General features: G+C 38.9%; 1 protein-coding gene across 7 annotated transcripts in view; it reads left to right on the forward strand.

Annotated features, from left to right (window-relative positions):
• LOC123030367 (ran-binding protein 17-like) overlaps positions 1-24,469 on the forward strand; it is a 163,422-nt gene that overhangs the window by 64,816 nt on the left and 74,137 nt on the right. For 6 of the 7 annotated variants that reach the window (XM_044444228.1, XM_044444229.1, XM_044444232.1 and 3 more), the window contains one exon: positions 22,412-22,556. In XM_044444228.1, the coding sequence (XP_044300163.1) occupies positions 22,412-22,480 (69 nt within the window). In that variant the 3' untranslated portion in view covers positions 22,481-22,556. The remainder of the gene's footprint in view (positions 1-22,411; positions 22,557-24,469) is intronic. The other variant, XM_044444231.1, reaches the window with a different exon arrangement.

Below are 24,469 nucleotides of genomic sequence, written 5' to 3' on the forward strand. Positions count from 1 at the left end.
TCTATGTCAAGGCTGCCACACCAGTCACCATACCCCCTCCTGCCTGTCCTACTCAATGTGGTGCATCAGGAGTGGAAGTCTCCTGCATCATTAGCTCTCCCTTCTCTTGAAAATATGTTTGGGTACAAGAAAAAGATGCAGAATTCCTTTTTCAGCACCTGCACACAAATTCAATCATAGCTGAATCCTCTCAAGGTCCTTCCAGGAGAGAACAGCCTACCCTGGCCAATAGAGAAGGCAGTTGCCTCAATGCAGTTGACCATCAATGCTACTTCTCCACTGCATTATTCATCAAGATAGCCAATTACCAGGCAGTGATGGCCACTTGGACTCTCAGGACCTAGTTAATGAAAACAAAACTGGTGCTTCTCACCTTGAATGCTATGAGATTCACACTGCTGGACAGCAGGCAGTGTGTGGTACCAGGAACCACTGGGAGAGGTCATCAGGAGGTTTGGACTGTGGAGTCATCAGTATGCTGATGACACCCAGGTCTACCTCTCTCTTTCAGCTAACCCAGGTGAGGCAGTGGCTATACTGAACTGGTGCCTGGCCGAGGTAATGGGCTGGATGAGGGCCAATAAACTGAAGCTCAATCCAGATAAGACAGAGGTTCTGTTGGTGGGTGATTCGAGCTCCTGGGTAGGGGACTTGGGCCTTGCCCTGGACGGGGTTGCACTCCCTCTAAAGGACAGGGTCCACAGCTTGGGACTGCTCCTCGACCCGGAGCTGTCCTTGGAAGCTCAAGTGACTGCGGTGGCGAGGAGCGCTTTCCTTCAGCTTCGGCTTATCCATCAGCTGCGTCACTACCTGGAGGAAGATTGCCTAGCAACAGTAACACATGCATTGGTTACTTCCCGGTTGGACTTCTGTAACGCGCTTTACGTGGGGCTGCCCTTGAAGACAGTCTGGATACTTCAGATGGTGCAAAACGGAGCTGCCAGGATGCTGTTGGGAACTGGGCGTTACTCTCATATAACCCCAGTCCTCTTTCAGCTCCACTGGCTTCCCATCGAAGTCCGGGCTCAATTCAAGGTGCTGGTTATTACCTATAAAGCCCTAAACGGCTTGGGACCAGGATACCTAAAGGAACACCTTCTTCCCTATTTGCCCTCCCACCCCCTGAGATCGGCAGCAGAAGCCCTCCTCCGGAAACCCTCTGTGAAAGATACTAGACAGAGTACCTGGAGGAGGGCCTTCTCTGCAGTGGCGCCTTGACTATGGAATGTGCTCCCCAGAGAGGTCCGCCTGGCACCGTCATTGTATAACACCTGGCGTTATTTTAATTAATATTATTTATTTATTTTATTCTTTGGCCAGGTTGACTCAAATTATATTGTTTTTATATTGTGATTATTTATTGTTGTGAGCCACCCTGAGGCTTCAGTGAATGGGGTGGCATAAAAGCTTCCTAAATACATAAATAAATAAATAATTAAAATAAAATAAAAGTATGTATTATGTATGTTTTTCGGCTCCAGGTTTAGACCTTTTTATTTAATCAATATTTTAACAAGTTTTAATATTGAATTTTATTATCATATTTTAACTGCAGCCAGAGTGGGTCATTAATTTATGTTATACTTTTATGAATTTGTATTTTATTTGTGTAAGCCGTCCTGAGGCTCTTGCAAAGGACGGCATACAAATATCTTAAATAAATAAATAAATACTGAAGGGGTCATAGGCCTTCACCACTTTGTGAGGCACTGGTCCTCTGGTTCCTCCATGGAGCCAAAGGCCAAGGTTGAAGACATGTGGTGCTGGTCTGTTCCACGTAGGGACTGATGACTGTATAGACTCTGTCGAAAAAGCAAGAAACACCACTCAGTGAATGGGACTCAATCAAGCACCTTCCACCCCACCATAAACCTCACATAAGTGGCAGTGAGATCTACTACACTTACCAGTCTCACCCCCACACAGCCACCACATCTAGGCACCAACCTGTCTCTCAAGGCAGATGTCCTGACATCCCCGCCAAACCTGTAGACATAAGGAAGAATCAAGAAGACACCTATGACTCCTTCTCCAGCCTGTTCAGTCCTCTAAGCCTAACATCAATCACTGTCTCCAGCCCTTCCACTTTTGGGCTGCCATCACCTTGGATTCATGGGTCCTTCCCATTATCCACTGCAGATGCCATATTGAGTTTGAAAAACTCTCTTCACCCACTGCAGTTAAAGGACCTCTTTTTCTGGGCCTCTCCTCCCTCTTCCAAAAGTGAGCAAGAGAGAGGGTTCATACTGGAACTCTTGGCTTCTACTACAGGTACTTTATAGTCCCAAAGAAGGATGGTGGTCTTTGGTCCATCCTTGAACTTAGGGGGGTCAACAAGTAAATCAAACCCAATGTTTCAGAATAGTCTCACTTCAATCCATCCTTCCACTTTTACACAAAGGTGTTTGATTCACCTTGGTGGACCTCAAAGATGTATACTTCCACTTTGCTGTTGAGGAGCCATACAGGTATTTTCTCTGCTCTGTCGTCTGTGCCAGACTCGTGTGTATCTTTATTCAGAAGATTGAGTTATTGTTGCTTCATCCTAAAGAGTTTCCTTAGTAGCTATTGAGTGCACATGTACTCTACTTAATCTACTTCTAAATCCTGTCTTTTTCACACACAGTCCGTACTTTTCATTGAAACATGTTTTGACTCCAATGCGATGAGAGCATTCCTGTCTTCAGACAGACTGTCTGCTCTTAACAGAAACATCCTCCTTATCATTCAGAAACACCCTTCCCCTGCTACCAAGATACAGCACATGCTAGGCCTTATGGCAACCTGTATGGCAACATGTGAGCTCTGCAGCTTTTGTTCTACTCCTCATTTGACCTCAGGATGGAACCTCACTCAATCAGACTTCAGATCCTCCTCAATCCAGTCAAACCTCAGGTGGTGGACCAAGAATAACAACAGCACAGTCACAGTCACATTCTTCCCACCAGAACCAACCACAGTGATTACAACAGATGTCTCACTTGTTGGGTGAGCAGCCCACTGCGGTTCAGCCAAAATACAAGAAAGATGGGGCCCACATGAATGGTCCCAACACATAAACTTTCTAGAACTCCTTGCAGTTCAGAAGGCCCTCTGAGTCTTCCAGGCACTGATCCAGGGGAAATATGTCCAAATCATTATGGACAATACCAGTGTTGTAGCATACATCAACAAACAAGAAGGAACCAGATCTCTCTCTCTCGCTCTGCTTGCCACCAAAATATGGAGATGGTGTGCTACCTGATGTACCACTCTCCTAGCCATTCATGTTGCAGAATCAGATAGCATTCTAGCAGACTCTGCAGATTTTCACACAGAACTATGAGTGGGAACTCCACTTTACCATACAACAATCCCTGTTGGATTGATGGGGTCGCCTCCACATAGAACTATTTGCCACAGCAGACAACACCACTTGCAACCTCTTCTATTCCAGAGCCAGTGTAGGCAGGAATTCACTAGGGGGTGCCTTCTTCCTCTACTGGAGTAAGAATTTCTTCTACCTATTCCTTCCCTTTCCTCTCAGTCAACGAGAGGTGGCAAAGATCTGTTGAGATTCCACAAACTCGATCCTGATCACACCTTGGTGGCCCAGACAGCAGTGGTTTGGCCATCTTCTTGACCTCTCGAGTTGTTCAACTATTCCTCCAACCAGGCCTCATTTCCCAGAATTGCAGGAGTGCCCTCCATCCAGACATATTTGCTCTCTGTCTTACGGCATGGAAAATCATACCATCTCAAATTCAATGACTGACTTACCTCACATCCAGCTGATCCTTAATGCTTCATGGAAACTTGCTACCCACAGATCACACAATTCACACTGGCCTGCATTTTCCAACTTCCCATCCCAACACAGTTTTCAAACACACAGAGCTTCCATCAGCCAAATCCTTTCCTTCCTCAACTCTCTTTACAAAAAAGGTCTCTCAGACCCTCTTTTATCAGGGTTTATAGAGCTGCCATCTCTGCATTCCACACCCCACTCCAAGGTTACTCTGTTTTCTCTCACCCCCTAATCCAGAGGTTCCTCAAAGGCATTGTTAATTTCACCCCACCTGTCCGGCAACCAATACCTTCTTGAACTCTCTCTGTTGTGCTCCACTCACTTACTTGGAAACTCTTTGAACCCATGGCTTCCGCTGATCTCCGCCTTGTGTCATTTAGAACACCTTTCCTGGTGGCTATCACCTCAGCTTGTTGGGCCAGCTTTCCTTCTGAAAGTCATCTCTACCTTTAATATCAATGAACCCATTGTGCTTCCAGCCTTTTTCCAGTCACCCTCCAACCCAGTTGAGCTAGCCCTTTACTCCTTAGTTGTACACAGGGCTTTAGTCTTTTATAAGGCCAGGACACAACCTATTTGTAAGTCACAAGGACACTTTGTTGCCTGTGGAGGTGCAGCTCTGGGCTCACCCGCCTCCCCTCAAGGACTTGCTAACTAGATCTCCTTTACAATCCAGCTAGCTTACAATCTTGCTGGCCTTTGGCTCATTGTACTATCATTGTACTAGAGCAATAGTGGTCTCCACAGCCATGTATGCTGGAGTTGCTCTTGAAGACCTGTGTCGAGCAGCAACTTGGTCAAACCCGTTGACCTTTGTTCACCAATGTCGTCTAGATATCTGGGCTAGAGCAGACTACAGCTTCGGGATAGCCATCTCTCTTCCCTTCTTTCATGAGTGACACCACCCTCCTCCAAGAGGTAGGCTCACCAGTCACCCATATGTGTGATGCACCAAGAGTACAATGAAGAAAAGCAGGTTGCCTACCTGTAACTTTTGTTCTTTGAGTGGTCAGCTGTGCATTCATACACACCCACCTGCCACCCCCAATGTGTCACTTGATACATAAGGGACATGCACACCCCTTTCTCTTATACAAGATTCATACTTGATGGAGGTCTCAGTTTCAAGCTGAGCTCTTGGTAGGCATGGCTAGGGGCCAGGTTCCTGCTGAATATAATTAACTTTGGAATCCTCCCAAATGAGCTCCGTACATGCACACAGGGCCCATATGTGTGAATGCAGTGATGACCACTCAAAAGAACAACAGTTACAGGCAGGCAGCCTGCCTTTCCTGCTAGTGAAGCCCTGTAATGGGAAGATAACAAATAGCATTTGAAAATGAGCAAGAAATCCTTTCCAGAATGGGGCAGGTCAGTGGAGCTTGCAGAAGGACACTTTTCTGATCTGCCCTAATCTGAGTGCACACTAGTTCCTGCTGCACCAGAGTGGCTCCAGCAGGCTCAATGGAACCAGTGGGAGTCTCTTAGGAGTATTCCCCCTTGTGGGTGTTGAAGTGCAGATGAAAAACACTAATCCTGGTTCAGAAGTCTGCATGTGCTCTTCCGTTCATAGAGATCTACTTCGAAAGAGTTGTATTTCTTTTCCCCCCTGAAAAGGATGGGGAATCTGTTTGGAGCTTAAGTACACATTTAAACTGCTGTTCACAGAGCAGATTGCTGAACTGCCATTACAAGCCTGTGGATGTGTGCACTGCAGTGATATTTATCTATTTGTTAACCTGTTTTGTGTATCTTCAGTCGTTCGTTTCAGCATGCTATATGCAAGGACATATTTTCAGTATGTAGTTGTATTCATTAAACAGTTTGAGATTGTGTTTTGTCTTTAACATCAAGCATTTAACAGTTTTTTTCTATATTGTATTATATTTCACAACTGGGTATGCAAGATTTATTCTTTTAATAGTTCTGTCCTTTAGACAGTTACTCATTTATGCAGTTTCTACTGTATTTCTAACAATACTTGGCTTTTTCTGCATTTTAAATAGAGAAGGGAGAAAAGTAAGATGCATTATTTAAGAAAAAAATCATTAATTCACCTTAAATTTAGGAGACAGATATAATATAGATGTTATAAAAAGCTCATCAGATGATCTCAAGAAAGACTGAAATAATTTTGTTTGAAGCACCAAGCAAATATTTAGCAAGATGGCAGTGATAAAATATTTTCTTTTTAACATAGATTAGTAATGTTGCTCTCTAATAATAGGACCATTGTCAAGATTTGTATTTTCTCCTTTGAGTCTATACCATCTTCTTACATGTATTTAATATGCTGCTCTTTCTAGCAGTGGAAAACACAGTTGTGAAGTTTGTTGATGTCTCCATTTCACTTCCCCTGATTATGTCAGTTGCTCCCCCCATTCCAATTTCAGTTGCTTTAATTACGTTTGTTTTGAAATGTTAATCAACTGCAAGTAAACTTCTTTGTGTAAGCATGTAATATTAGTTTTACTTGAAGTTGCAATAAGGGATCCAACCTTATCTAGCTTCAAGTATTTTCCCCCTTATCTCTTCTATTTCTGTAATTGCCTTCTGGCTGCTTGTGCCATCACTTGATATAAACAGATTGATAATTGATATCATTGAAGAACACTTTATGCTCTGATAGTTATAAGGAAAATATCATTTAATGAATTTGCACAATCTGCCAATTCTTTGGCTTCCTACTCTAGTAAGTCTCCGACTCACATTCCCAGGTATTCCCTGGCCCTGTTACCACCTCTGTTTTTTATTTATTTTAAGATTATTTTAGCTTGCTTGTATGAATAAAGCCTTCTCAAGGTTTCCAACAATATAAAACATACAAAATATATGAACAAGCAATAAACATACAATAAAACAGCATAGAACCAAATTACATCAATAAAACCTGTGGCCCACAGATTATGGGAAAGCCAGTGAAAGCAAGTGGATCTTCAGAGCCTTCCTGAAGACCTGGAAAGAAGGGGCCTGACAAAACTCTGATGGAAGCTATTTTCAGAGGTGTAAGGCCACCACCACCACTTTTTTCCTTCTATTTACCACCCTGACAACCCTTTGTGGCATGCAAGTGAGAAGAGCCTCTGTTGATGACCTCAATTTTGGGATATGTTCTTATCAGAGAAGGCAAGCCTTCAAATAGTTCGGGCCCAAATGAGATCTAAAGAATTAAAGCTTTAGTCTAGCACTTTAAATTGGCCTCAGAAACACTTTTAAATAGGCATAAGTTAATTAAAATGGATAGTCTAAAAGTAAAATAAAGTTACTTTTAGGATAAGCAAAGGAAAGCATCTTTTTTAAATGCTTGGGTGGGGTTGATGCCGAGAAAAATGCCCTCTTGCAGCATGTAAACAACACACAGTAGTTTTTTCAGTTCATTATTCTTTTCCATAAACAATTTGAAAACTGTGCCTAGGAAGAAGAATGACATAGGTTGCAATTCTGTGCTCCCTTATCTGGGAGTTAGTCCTATTGAACTCAGTGGGCCTTTTCCCCAAGCAGCCATGCATAGGATTGCATTGTTGGCGATTTAACTGCTGCAGCAAAAATACTGTAGTTTGTGTATGAGATTATTACTCTATTGTGTTCTATTAAGATTATTCAGCAGTAACTATTCTGGTAATATGTGTGTTTCCCTCATTGTTCAAGTTCATCTGCTATGCCTTCAATGACATGATGATCATAACATGAATCCCTTAACAACAATTTTCTCCCTGTGTCTCAGTTACATGATACTGACAGATTTTCTGAGATTTCTGTCCTTGTTGCTTTGAGGGTTGATTCAGTCCCTGTAAAACTTGATTCCCTTTTGCTATGAGTTTGATTTAAAAAGCATGTATAAAAGTAGGATTAAAGCTGCACTCTCCCAGTGAAAGATTATGCTTTTTGCATGACTAGGAAGACTTCCTGTTATCATCTTGTTCTATGTGTCTGAATTCCACTGGCTTCACTGGAAGCTTTTCTTTTCTTTTTGAACACTGTACAGATGTGTGTGATAGGGTGCAGGAGAGTGAGGGATTTTGGGAAGCAAATGGCTAGGGTGAAAATTTATTTCTTCCCTTTTGGTGTTGCAAGAAAGCAAGAGACAGGTCAGCTACATGCTTATGTAATCAACATAATCTGTTCTTATACTGGATACTTTACACAGCTGAATTCAACATGAATCTTATTGTGAAATAATGGAAAATTGTTCTGTGACTTTAGACTGAGAATATGATAATTAATATCTGGCAAGCAACAGGAATTGGAATGAACAAAAAGAGAACACAGATCCTTTCTAGTTCATGTCAGGACTCTGAATTTTCCGATTTTAATATTTTAAAGGTATAAATACAATAACCTTGTGGCTTAGAGGTCTGTCTATGTTATTTTTTTTCCAGTAAAGACTATGGTTTTTTCCTTGCTGTAGCAGCAGATGGCATTATATCCCTACAGTAAATCCTCTGCTATACATTGCCCACATAGTCATGCTCTTATTGATTAGAAGGATTTGTGTTTGGAAATAGAAATACAGAGAGATGTAAAAATGGGTCTAGTTAAGATGACAACCATTTATATTGTCACTGAAGGTAGCTTAACTGAAAGGTCTATTTATGCAATTGATAAAAGATAAAAGTGAGCAATGCTGAGACACTGTTGGAATCCTTAAGTGAACCTTGACAGATTAGTCATATGCCTCTTTTTAGCAGTAGGTGATAATTGGGAAACTTCTATCTCAGTTAACTGAAGAAATTATCCTGCATCATGGTTTCACACAGCAAACTATCTATTACGGCTACTGCAAATCTAGAGGGTTTGGCATAGGTCCTATTCTACATAACTGCTGCCAGATACAGTAATATAGCAGTATGCATTGGAAATATCTAGTACAAAGGTCAAATTGCAAACATTTGGTTAACCATGTAATGTACATTCTTTTAAATTACTGTGATCAGATATTTAGATGGAAATCTGTAATACTGAAGCTCTTTCATTTGCTAACCTTCAGTTTTGTATTTTTGGCTGCGCAAATTATACACATTGTTTAAAAAGTTTATTTAATGTTATTTTATTCTATTGAGGAAATATAAGCAGTAGGTAACTTTCAGATGCCCTAGTGGGAAATGTCTCCCTCTGTTCTATGTATTGTACATTTATATTGTTACAGTTTTTAATGATATTTATGAGATTACATTTCAGCATAACGTGCTCCCCAAGTGGTGCTTGGCAAAAAAGAGAAGGAATCAAAAATATTCCACTGATGGTGATCCCCCCTCCCCCACTTCAGGTCATTGAGTGTATCCTTCCATGTTAATTACCCTCTGCTTTATCTAAGGATAAATGACCTTGCAGGGTTGGTTGAAAAATACCTTTCTGAAAGAATAAGATTGGATATAAAATATTTACATTTGTCCACTATAGTTAGAGGACTCGGAAGCATCAATGATATGCAACTATAGACCATTCCAGTGTTTCCCATATAATTTTAATTTAGACTGTAGCTGTACTGCAGCACTACTGTGTTGAAGATAGAGCATGTTTCTTCTGGTATTGTGTGCTGAGTTATACATGGCTAGCCTTGCTCTACAGCCAGGAAAATTTTGTATGTTGTGGTAGACCATATGTAATTGAGGATAAGAAATCATAATTAGTTGCTAATTAATATGCATTGATGTCCAGCTGCAGGAGACTGTGCTTATCACTTCTGAACTATGTAAAATACTGAGGGTCCAAGCATTTTTCTAAAACAGCATTTATGTTGGTCTCCTGTGCTAATGGCCATCCTGCTAATAAGGCGTCATAGCCTGTTGTTTCAGCTTACCTAGTTTTAGTTACTGACCATAGCTCTGATATGATTCATGACATAGAACTGGTATGACGTCAGCTGCTCAGTATGGTGTTACTTAGCTGGAAAGGTTCAAAATATTATCTAGTCTGTACACTCTTCCGCATATCAGGACATGCTCGAGACCCTTCACTATGCAGTTTTCATAGTCTCTCTGCATCTCACATATGGGCTTCTGCACCTGCGGAAAACATAAACTGGGGTACGGCGCATTGTAAACAAAGAGCAGATGCATTACAAGAGGTATTACTTTTCTGTACTATTTCCTGGTAATGTCTTAAACTTTTTTTTTTGTACAAAATGGATAACAAAAAACACTAGCATTAACTTGCTATGCTGCATCACTGCTAAACATCCCAAAAGATCGTACACATTTTGGAGATGGGTGTATCCAGTTACAGAGACTTGATTTTGCTTTGTGCACACAAACTGAAATAGTTTGAAGAACTAGGGTATGATGTTTGGTGGTGCAACATTGCTGATTTAATGTCCATTAGCAAGCTATTTTATTGTATTCATGCACAAATTGCTGTAGAAAAATTAGGAATAACACAAAACATGAGACCAGGTTTTCAATCCAAGGCTGAGTGGTGCTTTTTGAAATTAATTCTAAGGGTGTGTTTGCCCTGGAGTATAGTTTATGTGGAATCAGTGTATCACTTAAAAAGTGTGAACATTGTTGAGATGCATTATGCCTTTTTTCAATGTCATTTTATACCTTCTGCTGTGAATTCCATAGTGTTATGTGATGCTGATGTCAGTCCTGTTCTTAAGGTTATCTTGTAATAGTTATCTAATGGTGATCTGTCAGCTTAATTCACAGAAAGAACTACTGCTGCTTCACAGGTCTGCAGCTGGTCTCATATGAAAGCATTTTTACAAGCTGTATTTATTCTGATATCTCTTCTAAACTAATATGTGGGAAAGGAAGGCTTCAGTATGTTCTGAAACCAGTCAGGTGTTCAAATAACTTATCAGAATTTGGGTTCTCATTTGAGCAGCTAGGTCTCAAATATGGCAAAGGAGATAAAGCTTTCGTCATCAAGTTCTATCTGGTATCTGGGTTCGCAGACCCAGGGTTTCATTTTATCCATAAATTGATTTGGATGAAGAAAGATCTATGATGATGTAGGCCATGTAGCAAAGAACTACAAAGCCACCAAAGAAACTATTGAAAATTATTGAAAAGGACATTTGCTGCAATGAATGGTATTTCTAGGGAGACCCCCCAGTACAGGTAACTTTAGGATAGAAATTGTTGTTATAACCACTCTCCTACATATCTGTAGAAATTGAGATTGGTAGTGAGAATTCCTTGGAAGTAGCAATTACTTCCTACTTCCTCATAGAACATCACTTATTTTCTCTCTCTATCTTTTGTTTCTTGGTAATAATCTGTGCATAACAATATTTTTGTGTATTTATATTAAAGCAAGCGCACCTATGAAGAGTAATTGTTGATCTTGATAATTTTTTTACATTGTAAGCAAAATCTATAGACATTCTGGAATATAGTTGTGCTCATTTGTACATCTTTGATTAATATGAATTTGGACTTCACTACATGGGTTTTGTTATTAATCTCTGTTTAGAAAACTGTCTGTATACAACACATGCAAAAGCAGGGCTACAAGAAATATGTGGATAGGCCACTTCAGGAGTATGGGCTTTGTGGTTTTAGTAGTTAATTATCTAATTGTATGTGTATGTTTCTGCATAGGAGAAACATATACCTCATTTTATTACCAGAAAGTAAAGGATTGTTGTTCTGACAGGTGGTGGAAATTAGCAGGCAGATTTCAAATTGTATTGTTTGACCAGGAATTGAATCTCATTTTAATTCATCTTTTCTCAACTAGTAAATGAGGTTAATGCCATACATATTCAGCTGATATGGATGAAGAAATTGATATAAAGTAGATCAACATAGCTAGAGGGCTGCTTTAATTTATAGGTAAAGAGGCAGTGATAAATGGAAGTAATGTGGTAGTGGTCACTAAACTCCTCAGCCATCAGGGTTTAAATAGCGTTAGTTGCTCATTAAAGGTATTGTTGGGATGCAACAAACAGGACTGTGAAAAAGAATAGCCAACTAACCTTTAATTATCAAAATACTGAAATACTAATTGTATCTTAACTAGTTTTATTCTTAATGTACTGAAATCGTTACTTTTTGCGTAGCACAAATGGATAGTTATATCAACAATAAATAGGTTGTTTTAATAACTTTCTTGTACCTCCTGGGAAAACTGAATTCCAATTTTTAATATGCAATAATGCTTCCCTAGCCTGTAGGAGATGAAAATTATTAAGTAGCTTTATTTTTTTTGAAGATTTTACAGCAGCTTTGGGAAGAATTATTTCACCATGCATCAATTATTTTTAATTGAACTGAATATTTTTCAGATTGCATTAAATGCCTCTCATTTAACTTCAACATTTAGAGTTTAAAGAAGCATTTTAACTAGAAATGGGTACAACTATGCCTCAGAATGTTTAAGGCAAGGGGTTTTAAGATGGCGAAACTTCTTAAAGTTGGAAAGGGTATTTGCTGCCTAAATTAGGTAAATATAGCTAAGCTATGACTTAACAAAGAAAGATACATTATATTCATGTTTAATAATGTAGTGAAGACCAATGCTGCTTAGCCTGTCATTCAGAAGGAGAGAATGAATGGTGAAATAAACAGATGCATTGTACACAATTGTACTCTTACAAACTCTTGCATCTCATACAGTTGATTCACATTAGATGGACTATGGACGTATTTGCCTCTTTCCTCCCACCTTCGGTCACTCAAATGAACTGACTTCCTGGTTTCTGACCAACCACAGTTCGCTATTATATCTAAAGCAACAAATGATGGTTTGCACTTGTCTTCCCAATCAGAATTTGAAGTCACATTCAGTAGGGAGGGTGCATGAACCCAAATGCTAGTGAATACAGCTTCCATTCTGTAAAAGAAATAAATTTCTGGCTGCCACTGGGTCATTTTCTTTAATCTAAATGCTGGTTCAACTATGTGAAGAGATTACACATTTGGTCCATCTGTTATCCTTGTGCCTCGACTTGCTCTTTGTTGGAATACTGGTTGCTTATATTATCTTTATTCTGCTCCTCAGCCAGATTGGCTGATGGAGCCACTTACATGCAGTCCCCTCCCTGCAGGTGTACAATCTGAAAAGGCACAATATACAAAGGAAAAGTGATAGGGAGAGAAGAACAAAAATAAGTGTTCCTATTTTTCATGCTTAGCCTCTCATCTCCCTTTGTTGCAGGAATGGCTGTTGCTAGTGGAGGAGGCTCCTTCATAGAGCTTTCAGTAGGGGTGGTGGAGTGGTCCAAGTTCCTTTCCATTCCTCTCTGGGGTGGATGGGGTAGACTTCATCAGTCTTGAGTGAGAAGAGAGAAAATGCCACTTGTTCAGACATTTGTACTGTGTGTCTCCCAAATTTCAGTACTTTTTTTCTTGTAGAATTTCCATAGCAATTCTGAAAAGCATAATAAGTATCATCTTACATCTGTATTAAAAACTGTTTTCATGGTGTCATATCGAGGCTTGTAGTCAGTAAGTAGCAATCATGATACACAAGAAATCTTACTAAATGGCATTTGAAATAGCAAGGCGATTTCAAAAGTCTGCTCGGAGATGTATTTGCTGAGTTTGCCTAATGAAAAGCACTGCTGTTTTTGGCTACTTGATATTGATAATGTTTGAAGTCCTGGAAATACTGACTTATTGCTTACCTTATAATAGATAGATGCATGTGAAAACTGCAAACCAGATAGAGACATTTGAAAAGGCATATTAAAAATTGGAGTTGTAGGAGCTGAGAACTATTTTGTTAGAATTACTGTGCATATCTAGCTGAATAAAAAGCAATCCTATAGGGGTGTGATCTGGTTATGTTTGACATTCTTAATAATCTAATAAAATAGTTGGACAGAAAAAACCCCCTCAGTATTCATATATTTGGATAATGTTGGCTAACATGAGTTTAATGGAGAAATGCTCTAACAAGCATAACTTGAAAAACGTGCATAAAGTGACACAATGAACAGTAGATTTTGTACATTAGATGTTCAACGTGCATAACTTTCAAGTGATGATGCAGCAACATACATACTATCCAACTGAAATTGGGCACATGTGTATGTTGGCCAGTCAGCATGTATTTTCTCTGCTTAAAGGCTCTGTATATTGTACAAGCAATGTGTGAAATTTACATGGTGATTATGCATGTTACTTGTGTAATACATAGATGGATGTGTTCACTATCTCCAGCATCCATTGATGATGAGGCTAGACATGCATATGGTGAGCATGTTGTGAGCAGACCTGGAGGTCGGACTAGATGTCCTGGGAGGTCCTTTCTGACTCGCTCTGTTTCTATGTTTCTATGATTGTATTGTTCAAATAAATGAGAGAAATCCTTTGTTGATGCTATAATTTTGGAACATTTTCCATACCTTCATGTGAATGTTCAAAATCACTTGTGTTCGTGAATTCTCTAGTCAACTTACGTTAATCCAAACAAATATGTTTCTTCTGACACACTGTAGTGGTTGTTAAGGCTATGTGTTTGAGGATACAGACCACATAATATACCATGCACAATTTGAATGAATCCTGGAGTATTCAGATAGCCGAGAGCCCTGAAGGAACTGCCTCAAGATTGTTTAATAACATTGGTAGAAGAAAGATCGGTTTACATTTAAACAATTCCAACAGAAAATTGGCATGAGTAACCACAGAACTGGAGTTTAGAAAATTTAACTAAGAATTGCAATAAAGACTCAATCTATGGCTTTCTTAATGTTTTAATTTCCTGTTTAGTACAACAGCAATTCTCTGATGTTAAATACTGCTGGAAATGTGTAATTTTACTTTCCCATTACCTGCAATCCTTACCTTGAAATCTTTGGACCAAGTTCAGATGCTTCTTGGCACCCATTTGATTGCCTGCATGAATATACGGGGCTGCCAATGGGCTTGTAACTTGCCTAGATTTGAATGGAGACACAGGTAGAATTGACTTGTACCTCTGTGTTTGTGCACATGCAGGATGTACAATTACTGACCTTTGTAAAAATTGTACATGTTCCGAAGAGGCCCACCTCCATGATTTCAGAACACCCTTGGCACTAGGGCTAAAAATGACTAAACATTTGTTTATCCTGTGCTGTGTTTTAGTTCATGCATTTCTTAATGTTCACTTGGTGTATCTGACAACAAAGGAACAAGTGTGTCACCAAGATGCTGCAGCTCCACTTTTGTTCAGTTCTTTAAGACAGAATTCCTGTCTTTGATATTTTCAATAGGATGACTTAAGAGTTAACTTGGGCTCTACTGCCCTTCAAGCATATTTAAGAATTCAGTTGAAATTAAAGGAAAAACAGAACAATTTGTATTCATATTAATTTTTTAAATGATATTAGTCCATCTTCTTTGGGAAGAACACTAATCATGTATTGTTATGTATTGTTATCACATGCATAATATGCTTTCTTAGAAAAATATCATTAAAATAGGTCAAAATCCCTGCTGGAACCGGGGGTTATATATCTTTCATAAAGTGGACAGTGAATGGTATGCCAGGACTGGTAGTCTGCATGCAGCTGGGCAGATGGTGCTTGGCAGGACAATGAACTGCCCAGTCTGTTTCTGAGTAGTGAGTTGCTCATTTTGAGGAGCTAGACCTGAGTCAGAAGCAATATAGGTCCCAATCTCTGTTGGCCCCTAATGTCATATGATTCCTGCTGGACTACAGGTAGCCATCTCGTCAATTGGTGTTTGCAGAGGTCCAATCAACAGTTCTTTCTGCCTGCAAATTGCCACAATAGTGGTAACAATAATGTTCCCAGCCTCTGTTTCCAGAGCCCCAGTTTGATACTTACAGTGCCTTACAGTGTTCTAAAAGTGTTCATTCTGGATTGAGTACTGTTAAATGTAATACATGAATGAAAAGACAAAGAGTATATTACTAAAATTGTGAATATCACAGAACTGGGAAAGCTTCCAAATGCTGCATACTGATTTGTTAAGCTAAACATTCAAAATGATAAACCCAACAGAACATTTTTCCTGGTGAGGAATGAGTATGAAAATGTTCGACTTGTAGTAATAGTTGTGTCATAATACCTTCTCAGGTAATTAATGTCAAAACTTCATCCTAATTCAAACCCTTACTTTTTTCATATTGAATGCTAACTCTATGAACACTTAACTATTTTACGATGCAGTTACAAGGAAAATCTTGATTTCAGTGGCTTCTCTTAGCTAGAGTTTTAATAAAATGTACTATATCTATCTTTAAAATGCTTAGCTAAGTTCAGTTCTGGCTCAGCTTTATTTTGTAGCAGCTAATAAAGGCATATTATCTTGTTCAGGCATTGTAATTATTGAAATGTGTGTGTCCATTAACGGCAACATTAGGCTGAGGATATAATTACTGTCTAGAGCCAATATCTTTGCAAAGCTGCATCTTCAGTGCTACAAAGCCATAAGCAACATTTGTAAAATAATATTTAAATGATTTAGAATTATATCTTGCAGATTGAAATGTAGCACGACTTGCATTCAGATGATTGCCTTTAAGTTGGTCATTAGCAACTATATTATCAGGTTATCCATGGATTAAATTTTTATTATTTGAGAGAAGTTACTATTACCCCAAATAAAATAATTGTATCAGCAGTCATGGAGTTGTTATGTTTAAAACACTACTGCTCAATCATTCAGATAGCTTTAAACATAGTTAAGAATTATATAGTACTACATGATTAACCCCTTTCCAATGTGGATTTCTCATTTTTAACAGCACTTAAAAAAAGACTGATAGGATTCTTGATCAGGAGGGAACCATTTTTTATCCCTCTGTTTTACAGGCATGCCCCACTGGAGCTACTTTGCATGAAGCAGTGTTTTCCAGCTTGGGCAGTTATTCTTTTTGGATTAAAATGGGAAGAAAGCCATTTTATCCTCACCCTCTTCAGAAGTAAAGGATGGTCCATTAAATATTCCCTCTTGCTTTCTTGGATCCTTTGCTTAGGATTTAGGGATGTGATTGCATTTTCTGAGTAATGGTAATACTTTTGGGAGTGCCTCCCCTCCATACCGCCATATTTGTTTTTCATAGCATAGTCAAAGTTGAGGAATGCAGAGTGGCTCCATTAGGGTGGTGAACCAGTTCCAAAGAGTTTAGGGTAGGGTACATGGACTCAACATAGTAGCTTAATTTTTGAAGACAGTTTATCTGTCAAGCACACTAGTGCACTCTAGGCTAGCATATCATTGGGCATTGCTGCTACAGGTGCTGACAGAGGGATACAGCAGTCATCACAGCAGCAGGAGGAATCTCACTTAAGCAGAGTTGCTTCTGAGCTGAGTGCTTCTCAGAGCTGCCTCCATGGGGCATAGGGGTAGCAGTGGCAATAGCAGCGGGTACTCTGTATGCTCAGTATGCATATTTCTTGCTGAGAAATGTTATGAATCATGTTTCATTCATTTAAAATATTTCTAGGCTGCATCTTGGGACCGGAGCCCTCCCAAAGAGACATGCAGCATTAAAATACCAATGAAATTTCATAAAAGCAGTTATCTTAAAAAAAAACAGTAATAAGAGCATGCACACAACATTGGGGAAGGCCGGAGTAAACAAACAGGTTTTCAGAGCCATTCTAAAGGTCTTCAGTGAAGGTTCCTGGCAATGCATTACAGAGTTGTGGGTCACTGTGAAAAAGGTTCCATTCTCATATATTTTCCTACTTAGCTGCTCTCGGGGTGTGCAACTGAGGGCGTCTTGATTTTCTTAAAGCATGGGCAGGTTGATATGGAGGAAGGTGGTCCTTCAAGGAATTTGATTCTAAATCATTTTAAAGGTCAGAAACAGCTCTTTAAATTGGACTTGAAAATGCATTGGTAACGAGTACAGCAGGCATAGTATAGGCACTGTATGATCGACCACCTCTGCTCTTACCAGCATCAAGGCAGATACAGTCCACACTAGCTGAAATTTCTAAGCAATCTTCAAAGGCAGCCCTGTGTACAGTGCATAACAGTAGTCCATCCTAGATGTTACCAGTTCATGGATAACTGAGGCAAGTTTTGTCCTCTCCAGATAGGACTGCTCCTGGAGTACCAGCCTAAACATCTTGAGTAAGCATAGAGTCCAGACTATGTACTTGGTCTCTTTAAAAGAAACTCAGAGCACAGGAGGAAAAAAAAACTCGGTTCTGACTAAAGAATTTGGTGCAAGGGTTTTTCCCTCCTCTTTCCAGTCCCTGTCTCTTCCAATCTAAGATACCAGACTTCCCTTATGTTTTAGACATACCTAGAACACAGGGGAGGGGGAATCTACACACAGTCGTGGAAATAGCTGTGGCTCCATGGGTGTATAGGTCAGTTTATGCTAACGTTTTCCATGAGCTGGTATTCCCATATACCCAGTTGCATGGATGAGCTCGACAGTGTGTATTGGCAGTCAGTCTTCAATGTAGTCAGCATGTGCTAGAGGGGGTGAAGGGTCCAAAATGAGTGGCACTTTTTTACAGGTAAGTGCTGTGTAAGATTGGCAAATGCATTGCTTTAGTGGCTTTCTTAAAGCTAAAGCAGTATAGAAGGAGCTGATCCACAGTTTAAAATATGACTTCTCTTAGTGGAAGCAATGAAGTTCCCATTATGCCTACTCCCTGGTATGGCTGCAGACACCCCTGACTGCAGGATGTTGCAGGGCAGTGATCAGGTATACTGGCTGGGTCAGAGTGGAATCTCTTACAGTGCTCATTTTAATTTATTTGAGAGTTTACTCAGATTATCGATTATTCATTGCAATCAGCAAAGGCATTTATTAAACATTCAAGAGCAATATCTGCAGATTTTAGCAAAATAATTTTAGCTAAAATTATTATTGCTATATTAAGTTATCTGTGCTGGTGGCACTACATATGGATGTATGGATGAGAAAAATGAGAGTGTCTTTTTTCATTATTGAAATCAACTGATAAAATGGGTTATAACATATGACAAAGTAGTCATTTTATACATGCTGCTGTTACATCCTAATTTGTTTGTTTTGTCAGCCCAAACATGAGATCTGCGTAACAAATGTCTGCATTCCTATTCTATGTTGTGCCCTAATTACTTTTGTTGCATCCCAATTGTGATTTATTTATTTATTTATTTATGGCAAGGGGAGCTCGTGTATTGCGATGTAGCTATTGCCCTCATTTTTCTGGACTTCTTTACTGGAAACTAAATGGCCTTTAAATTCTTGTGGAAGATGACTGTTGTGCAAACCACTTGTTTGAGGATTAGTGTTTTTAGTTTAAGGCATTAGCATTGCCAGTCCCCATAATCTGTTAAGTAGGAATGAGAATCAAGCTCTTTATGTCCTTCCTCCCTTTGTATGCTGCCTTTGGCTTTTTGACGCTAGTCTGTAAGAAAATCATGCAGGCCCCAATGCTTCTTCTTGGCTTAATAAAACTATGGTTGGTTAAGCCAAGAACATTACATTGAAATGAACCCTACAAGTCAATAAGACCCAAAATTAAATGGGTACTAAAATAGGGCCAGAAGACAGTTGATCATTTAGGAGATGTGATGTGAGGCTTCCTGTAGTTAATCCGTATTGCTGTTCATTTTCTTGAAAGTGTCTCACTAAGAACTATACTCTGCTTTTTCTCAAAACAGTGATAGATACAAAAGGATAGCTCCTGAAGAAATATATTTCCAAGGTAATCAGAGAAACTTTTTTGTGAGTAATAGTCTCTCTGCCTTGTGGAAGAATTTGGATTTCATTTGTTCAGGCAGTAATTAAACATAAACTGGCTTTCCATCAACTTGGTCATTATATGGAAAAATTAAACTTTATTATGTATCACCCAATTCTATGAATGTATTTGCTCATTTAAGCTAGTATTCAGGAGTTCTTTTTTCAGATAGTGTATCACAATATGTTTGTATTTTTCCTTTCCCCTCCAGAAAAATGAGTAGGGTTTGACCTTCAAATGGTGAATTGTCATACACACACACACACACACACACACACACACACACACACATACATATATATCAGTTTCATTGTGGTATCTCATCTCTTAAGGGTTATATTGTATTAAGGTGTTGTTTTTTGCCTCTCTCAAAACATAGATGTGAGCTTTTAGCGAAACTGCCCTTGGAGGGTAGAATTGTGTTCTGCACATGAACTTTCTCAATTTTAAAAACAGACACAGAATTACTGTATTTTAACATTTTCCTCCATTTCCTTTTAAAAAACCAGTGGAGGGGGTTGAGACTATCAAACTTGAAAGATATAAATGTGTCTTGAGTATATGAACCAACGTTTGTTCCAGTGGTTCATTGCTCAAGAGAGACTGAATTGTAAACAGATGCACAAAATGCCAATCAGGCAAGATGGCTGGAGGTCTGAGTTGACAGTATCCTTAAGGCAGGAGGCAGTTTTGTTTTGGGGAGAGAAAGAGCAAGCTCAGTCCCCCACTGCCATTCCCTGATTTCTCTTTTTCATCCTCAGTGCTCTGTACAGACCCTGTGAGTTTATGGGGGCATTCTGGGCCATAGGTCAATTTTTTTAACTACTGTGGAACTTAGTTGGTTTAAAATATGGATAAGACAGTTCTTGATTGATTTGCATTATCAGTATTAATTTAGTATTGTATTAATTTTATATTAGTATTGCATTAGTTTTATTGGAAAATCTATTGTCATGTATTCCAAGAAATTTCAAAGGTTACTACACTTGTAGATAGGCTCTACTTACAGATACCTCTGGACTTTTTCAATGGTTCCAAGGGACAGGATTCTCTATAGCAAGCTTTGTGCTCAGATTATCCGAGCAATTTTCATCAGTGGGGTTTTTGTCTAGCTTCCAGATTCTTGCAGGTATTCCAGTAATAGCCTACAAGAAAGGCTTCTTGTTTGTCAGCAGTGCTATCCTGGTGGGGGAACTGGAATTTGTACAAGAGGCTGGTCACAAGGTTAGTGCCACCCATTGAAAGATTATCAGTTCTTAAAATCTCAAGCGAAGATGATTCAAAACAGTGTTCTGCTATTAATAATGATGCTAATAATATTGTGATTTTGTGATACTTTCATAATCAGAAAGGGAACAGGCCCCTCTTAAGGAGTTGGCAATCTGCAAAGTAGATTCCCTCAGCTAGATTCCAAAATGTATGTGTCTTTAATTCTTGTGCTGTTTACTAGGTCGCAGTACTCATGATTGTGCTAGTAGTAAAATAAGCATTGATGAAGTATAGCCAAGGAACATTTTATTAAAATAGCTATTTTTCAGTAATTTCTGTGATCTTGAATACTTAACAAAATATTTGACTATCCAATTTGGATTTTGTCCGATACATCAAATTCTATGCATCTCTTCTTGTTGGCTGGACTATTACAATCATACTATTGACCTTGGCTATGTGTAATGATGAGAAGAGTTTTATGAGTTTTATGAAGCAAACCTTTGCACATAATGCTAGCCAAACCATGGATGAAAAGGGTCACAATATGCTGCAGGAGCAATTGAGTGAGCAGCACTAGTTTGCTGCCTTACTCACAATAAACCAGAATTTTAAAAAATGCTATGCTGTTGTGATGGGCCATTGATAGGCAGGTGTCTAACAAGAAAAAGGCATGCTTTCTTTATTAACCTCAAGCTTTATTAACCCCAAAAAGAGGCTAATAAAAACATACTCTATATTAAACTGAATTTCCACTCTGTACCTAAAGTAATATAGCCTTAAAGCATAACATGAATGGTTTCACCAAAACTGAATGTAAAGTTTTAGTTTCATGATTCAGAGCTACTGTTTTCTTTCAGTCAATGGGAAGTTGTGCCCTATAGGTTATATGAACCCTTTGGAGTTACTAGGGGGAAGATTCTGGATTCTTTCAAGAGGCAGTATTGGAGAGGTCCTTCCAAAGTGTGCCCAGGTATTCATAGTAGGGTGAATGCAGGCTTAACTTTTTTGATTGCCGTTCAAAAACTAAGAATTCTGATGACATTTTCTGTGACATACTGAACCTTTGGACTTTAAATTATCCAGGACTGATCAGTAGAGTATTTCAAGTTGCAATCAGAGAAATCTAGAGACAGTATCTTAGATGTTGCTTTTCCAAGAATATATTTAGATAAGCCTTTGGCATAATGAACTCCTAAAATGTTGCAAGCTTGTTAGGGACACAGCAACACAGGTGTCAGAGAATTAACTCACATAGCCTAGATTTCAGGAAGAGACCCAAAGGCCTGTTGCAGAATTTTATATACATATATGAGATATTTTGTTAAATAGTTTTAATCTGTTGGTATGATTAATTTATTAAACTGCAAATGTGTAAATGATAAAATAATGTTACTTATGGGGATTTTTTTTTGAGACATGGAAAGAAAAGTGAGATACAATAAGCAAAACTATCATGTTGGAAAAAAGGCTAGCTTTAATATTTTCTTGTGCATTTCGTGTTACAGTTATCAATAGCAACCAGAATAGTCTTAGAAATAAATGTGCCCTTAACATTCTGCTTTGTCAATTAAAATTTACCTTACCTCATTAATCCACTTACAAGGCAGTCCTGTATATTTATATTCAGCATTAAGCACCTTTGAGTTCAGCGAACCTTACCCTAAGTGTACACAGGATTATAGCTAAATCTAATAGACATTCTTATTTAAAGCTTGTGGGCCTAATATGTATATTTTATCTCTTTCATCCATTGAAAGGGCAATGCATCTACTACCATTCTGTTTTCTTCCTATCTTTGTTTCTCTTTTATTGCACAGAAGACTGCCCATCTTTCTGTGAAGACTTGTAGCAAACCAGTCCATCTTGGGTTTGCCATCCATATTTGAAGATTTTCGTTCATCTTTTGGTCCATGTGGCAGATGGGGCAAGTTTGTCTTTCAGGGTGTTATCCATCATGGCAAGGTAAGAGAGCAAGAAGAATGTCCTAAGATATGGATCAACATATTTGGAAGGTTTCTCTTTGGTAAACTTAACTGGTGGTCAGAACTGGATTTGAAGGGTGTGTCTGTGTGTGCCAACAGAGTAGTTTCTTTATTTCCTCCACAAAATTATTTTTAATGTAAAGGTTGGACTTACTGAATATTTAATTGACTTAAGAGAAATATTCACAGTACCACAAGAACAAGCTGAGGTTCAACAATTAAGATGTGTAAAGAAGTCCTGTAGAGTGGAAATCAGCAAGCGCCAACTTTCTTTCTGTGATGCTTATTCTCTGAATTCAGTTTTTCCTGCTCAGCCCTGAGTTTTCCTAGGTGGGGAAGGGGGAGTCAGCACTGTTGACAGAATCCTTGTGGTGGGGGAATGGGTTTTGAAGATGAGCACCTTGTGAAATGACCTTTGGCAGCCAGGTCTCCCATCACCACTGCCAGGGCAATTCCTTGATTTCTTCATTTTGCAGTTTTCTCTGTCTAAGAGCTTGTAATTCTGCCTGTCTCACTGCATACTCAGCCCTCACAGTTCCTACCACATGAACTGAATTTTGTTCTGATTCCTATTTCGTAAGCATAGGCACCTCATTTGGTCAAGACCCTCTCTTGCTCTTCCTTTAGCTGTGCTTGCAGTTTAGATCCACAGGATAATCCTGTGTTGAAACTCTAATAAGTGACGCACTCAGGGAATCTTATGATATCAAACATTATACAAGTAGTTTACATGTATTTTTCAGTTTATTTAATGACATAATGACTATTCTTTTTTCTTGATGTGCGTTTGACTTCCTTTAACGCACATCTTTCCTTTTGTCTTGGCAATGTCAGTCTTTCCATAAAGTTTGTGTCATACAGAAGTTTTTGGAAAAATTGACAGTCTGAAAACACACTATGAAGAATCTGAGTTGTTGATTTTCTAATCCTTATGAATGGAGAAATTTTTGCAGATACACAGCCAACGCCTGCAAAAAGCTCCGGTGCTCAGGTGGGAGCTTGCTTTGTCCCTGAACCACATAGTCATATTAGCTTTTAGCTACATTTAAATAAGACGTATAGGCATAATTTCCTTCAATTCTGAAATCTCACCTGACTCTTGGGTACGAGTCATAATTTAGTGTTATGAATGCTTTGCAAATACTACTAGTTACATGCCTGTCATGATGAGGAAGTGCTTCAGTCTGTTATGGACATGTGATACCCTCTTAGAAGAAGCATTCCCTCTTGTGTGATCAGACGGAGGAATTCTTCTGAAATAGCAGCTATTGCCCAGTGTTTTTTTTAAGTACAAACATTTAAAAGAAACAATTTAAATAATTTGTTGCCTTATTGAGGACAACTGTTTATCTGATCAGTTGACTCACAATTTTAACCAAGTATTTATTTTTATGGTTAATTGGATGTATTTATCAATTCTCTGCACGTGAAGGCACAATTAGATAAAATCAAATACAAACAAATCAGAATAAAAACAGAACTTTCTCTAAAACAGGCCAAGCAAATATTAAGAGCCAAAGGCTTGGTGAAACCATTTCATTGTGTACTGTTCCTTTCTTTCTCCCCAGCAGCAATGAGCATCTTTTTCTCCTTCTATGGGATCTTTTCTGTTTCATTCCCATCAGAGGGGACTGCATAGTAGTAATGATTTACAATTCTTAACCACTACACTACTGTAAGTTGTAGCACCGATGGACTGTAGGTTGCCAGTCCAGCACAGCTTTTCATGCTGTTAGAACCTTGTAAGGGCAGCTTTTTAGGGTGACTAATCACCCAACAACCCTTCAAAGAGGCAATGGGTTCTGTGTAATTTTGTTCACCATCCCAAAAAGCCACTCTGCCAGATTTGGACAACATGAGAAGCTTGGCAAGACTTAATTATCTGTGGATCAG

The sequence above is a fragment of the Varanus komodoensis genome, unplaced genomic scaffold, assembly GCF_004798865.1.
Source record: "Varanus komodoensis strain SLA01 unplaced genomic scaffold, ASM479886v1 scaffold44_3, whole genome shotgun sequence".
NCBI lineage: Eukaryota > Metazoa > Chordata > Lepidosauria > Squamata > Varanidae > Varanus > Varanus komodoensis.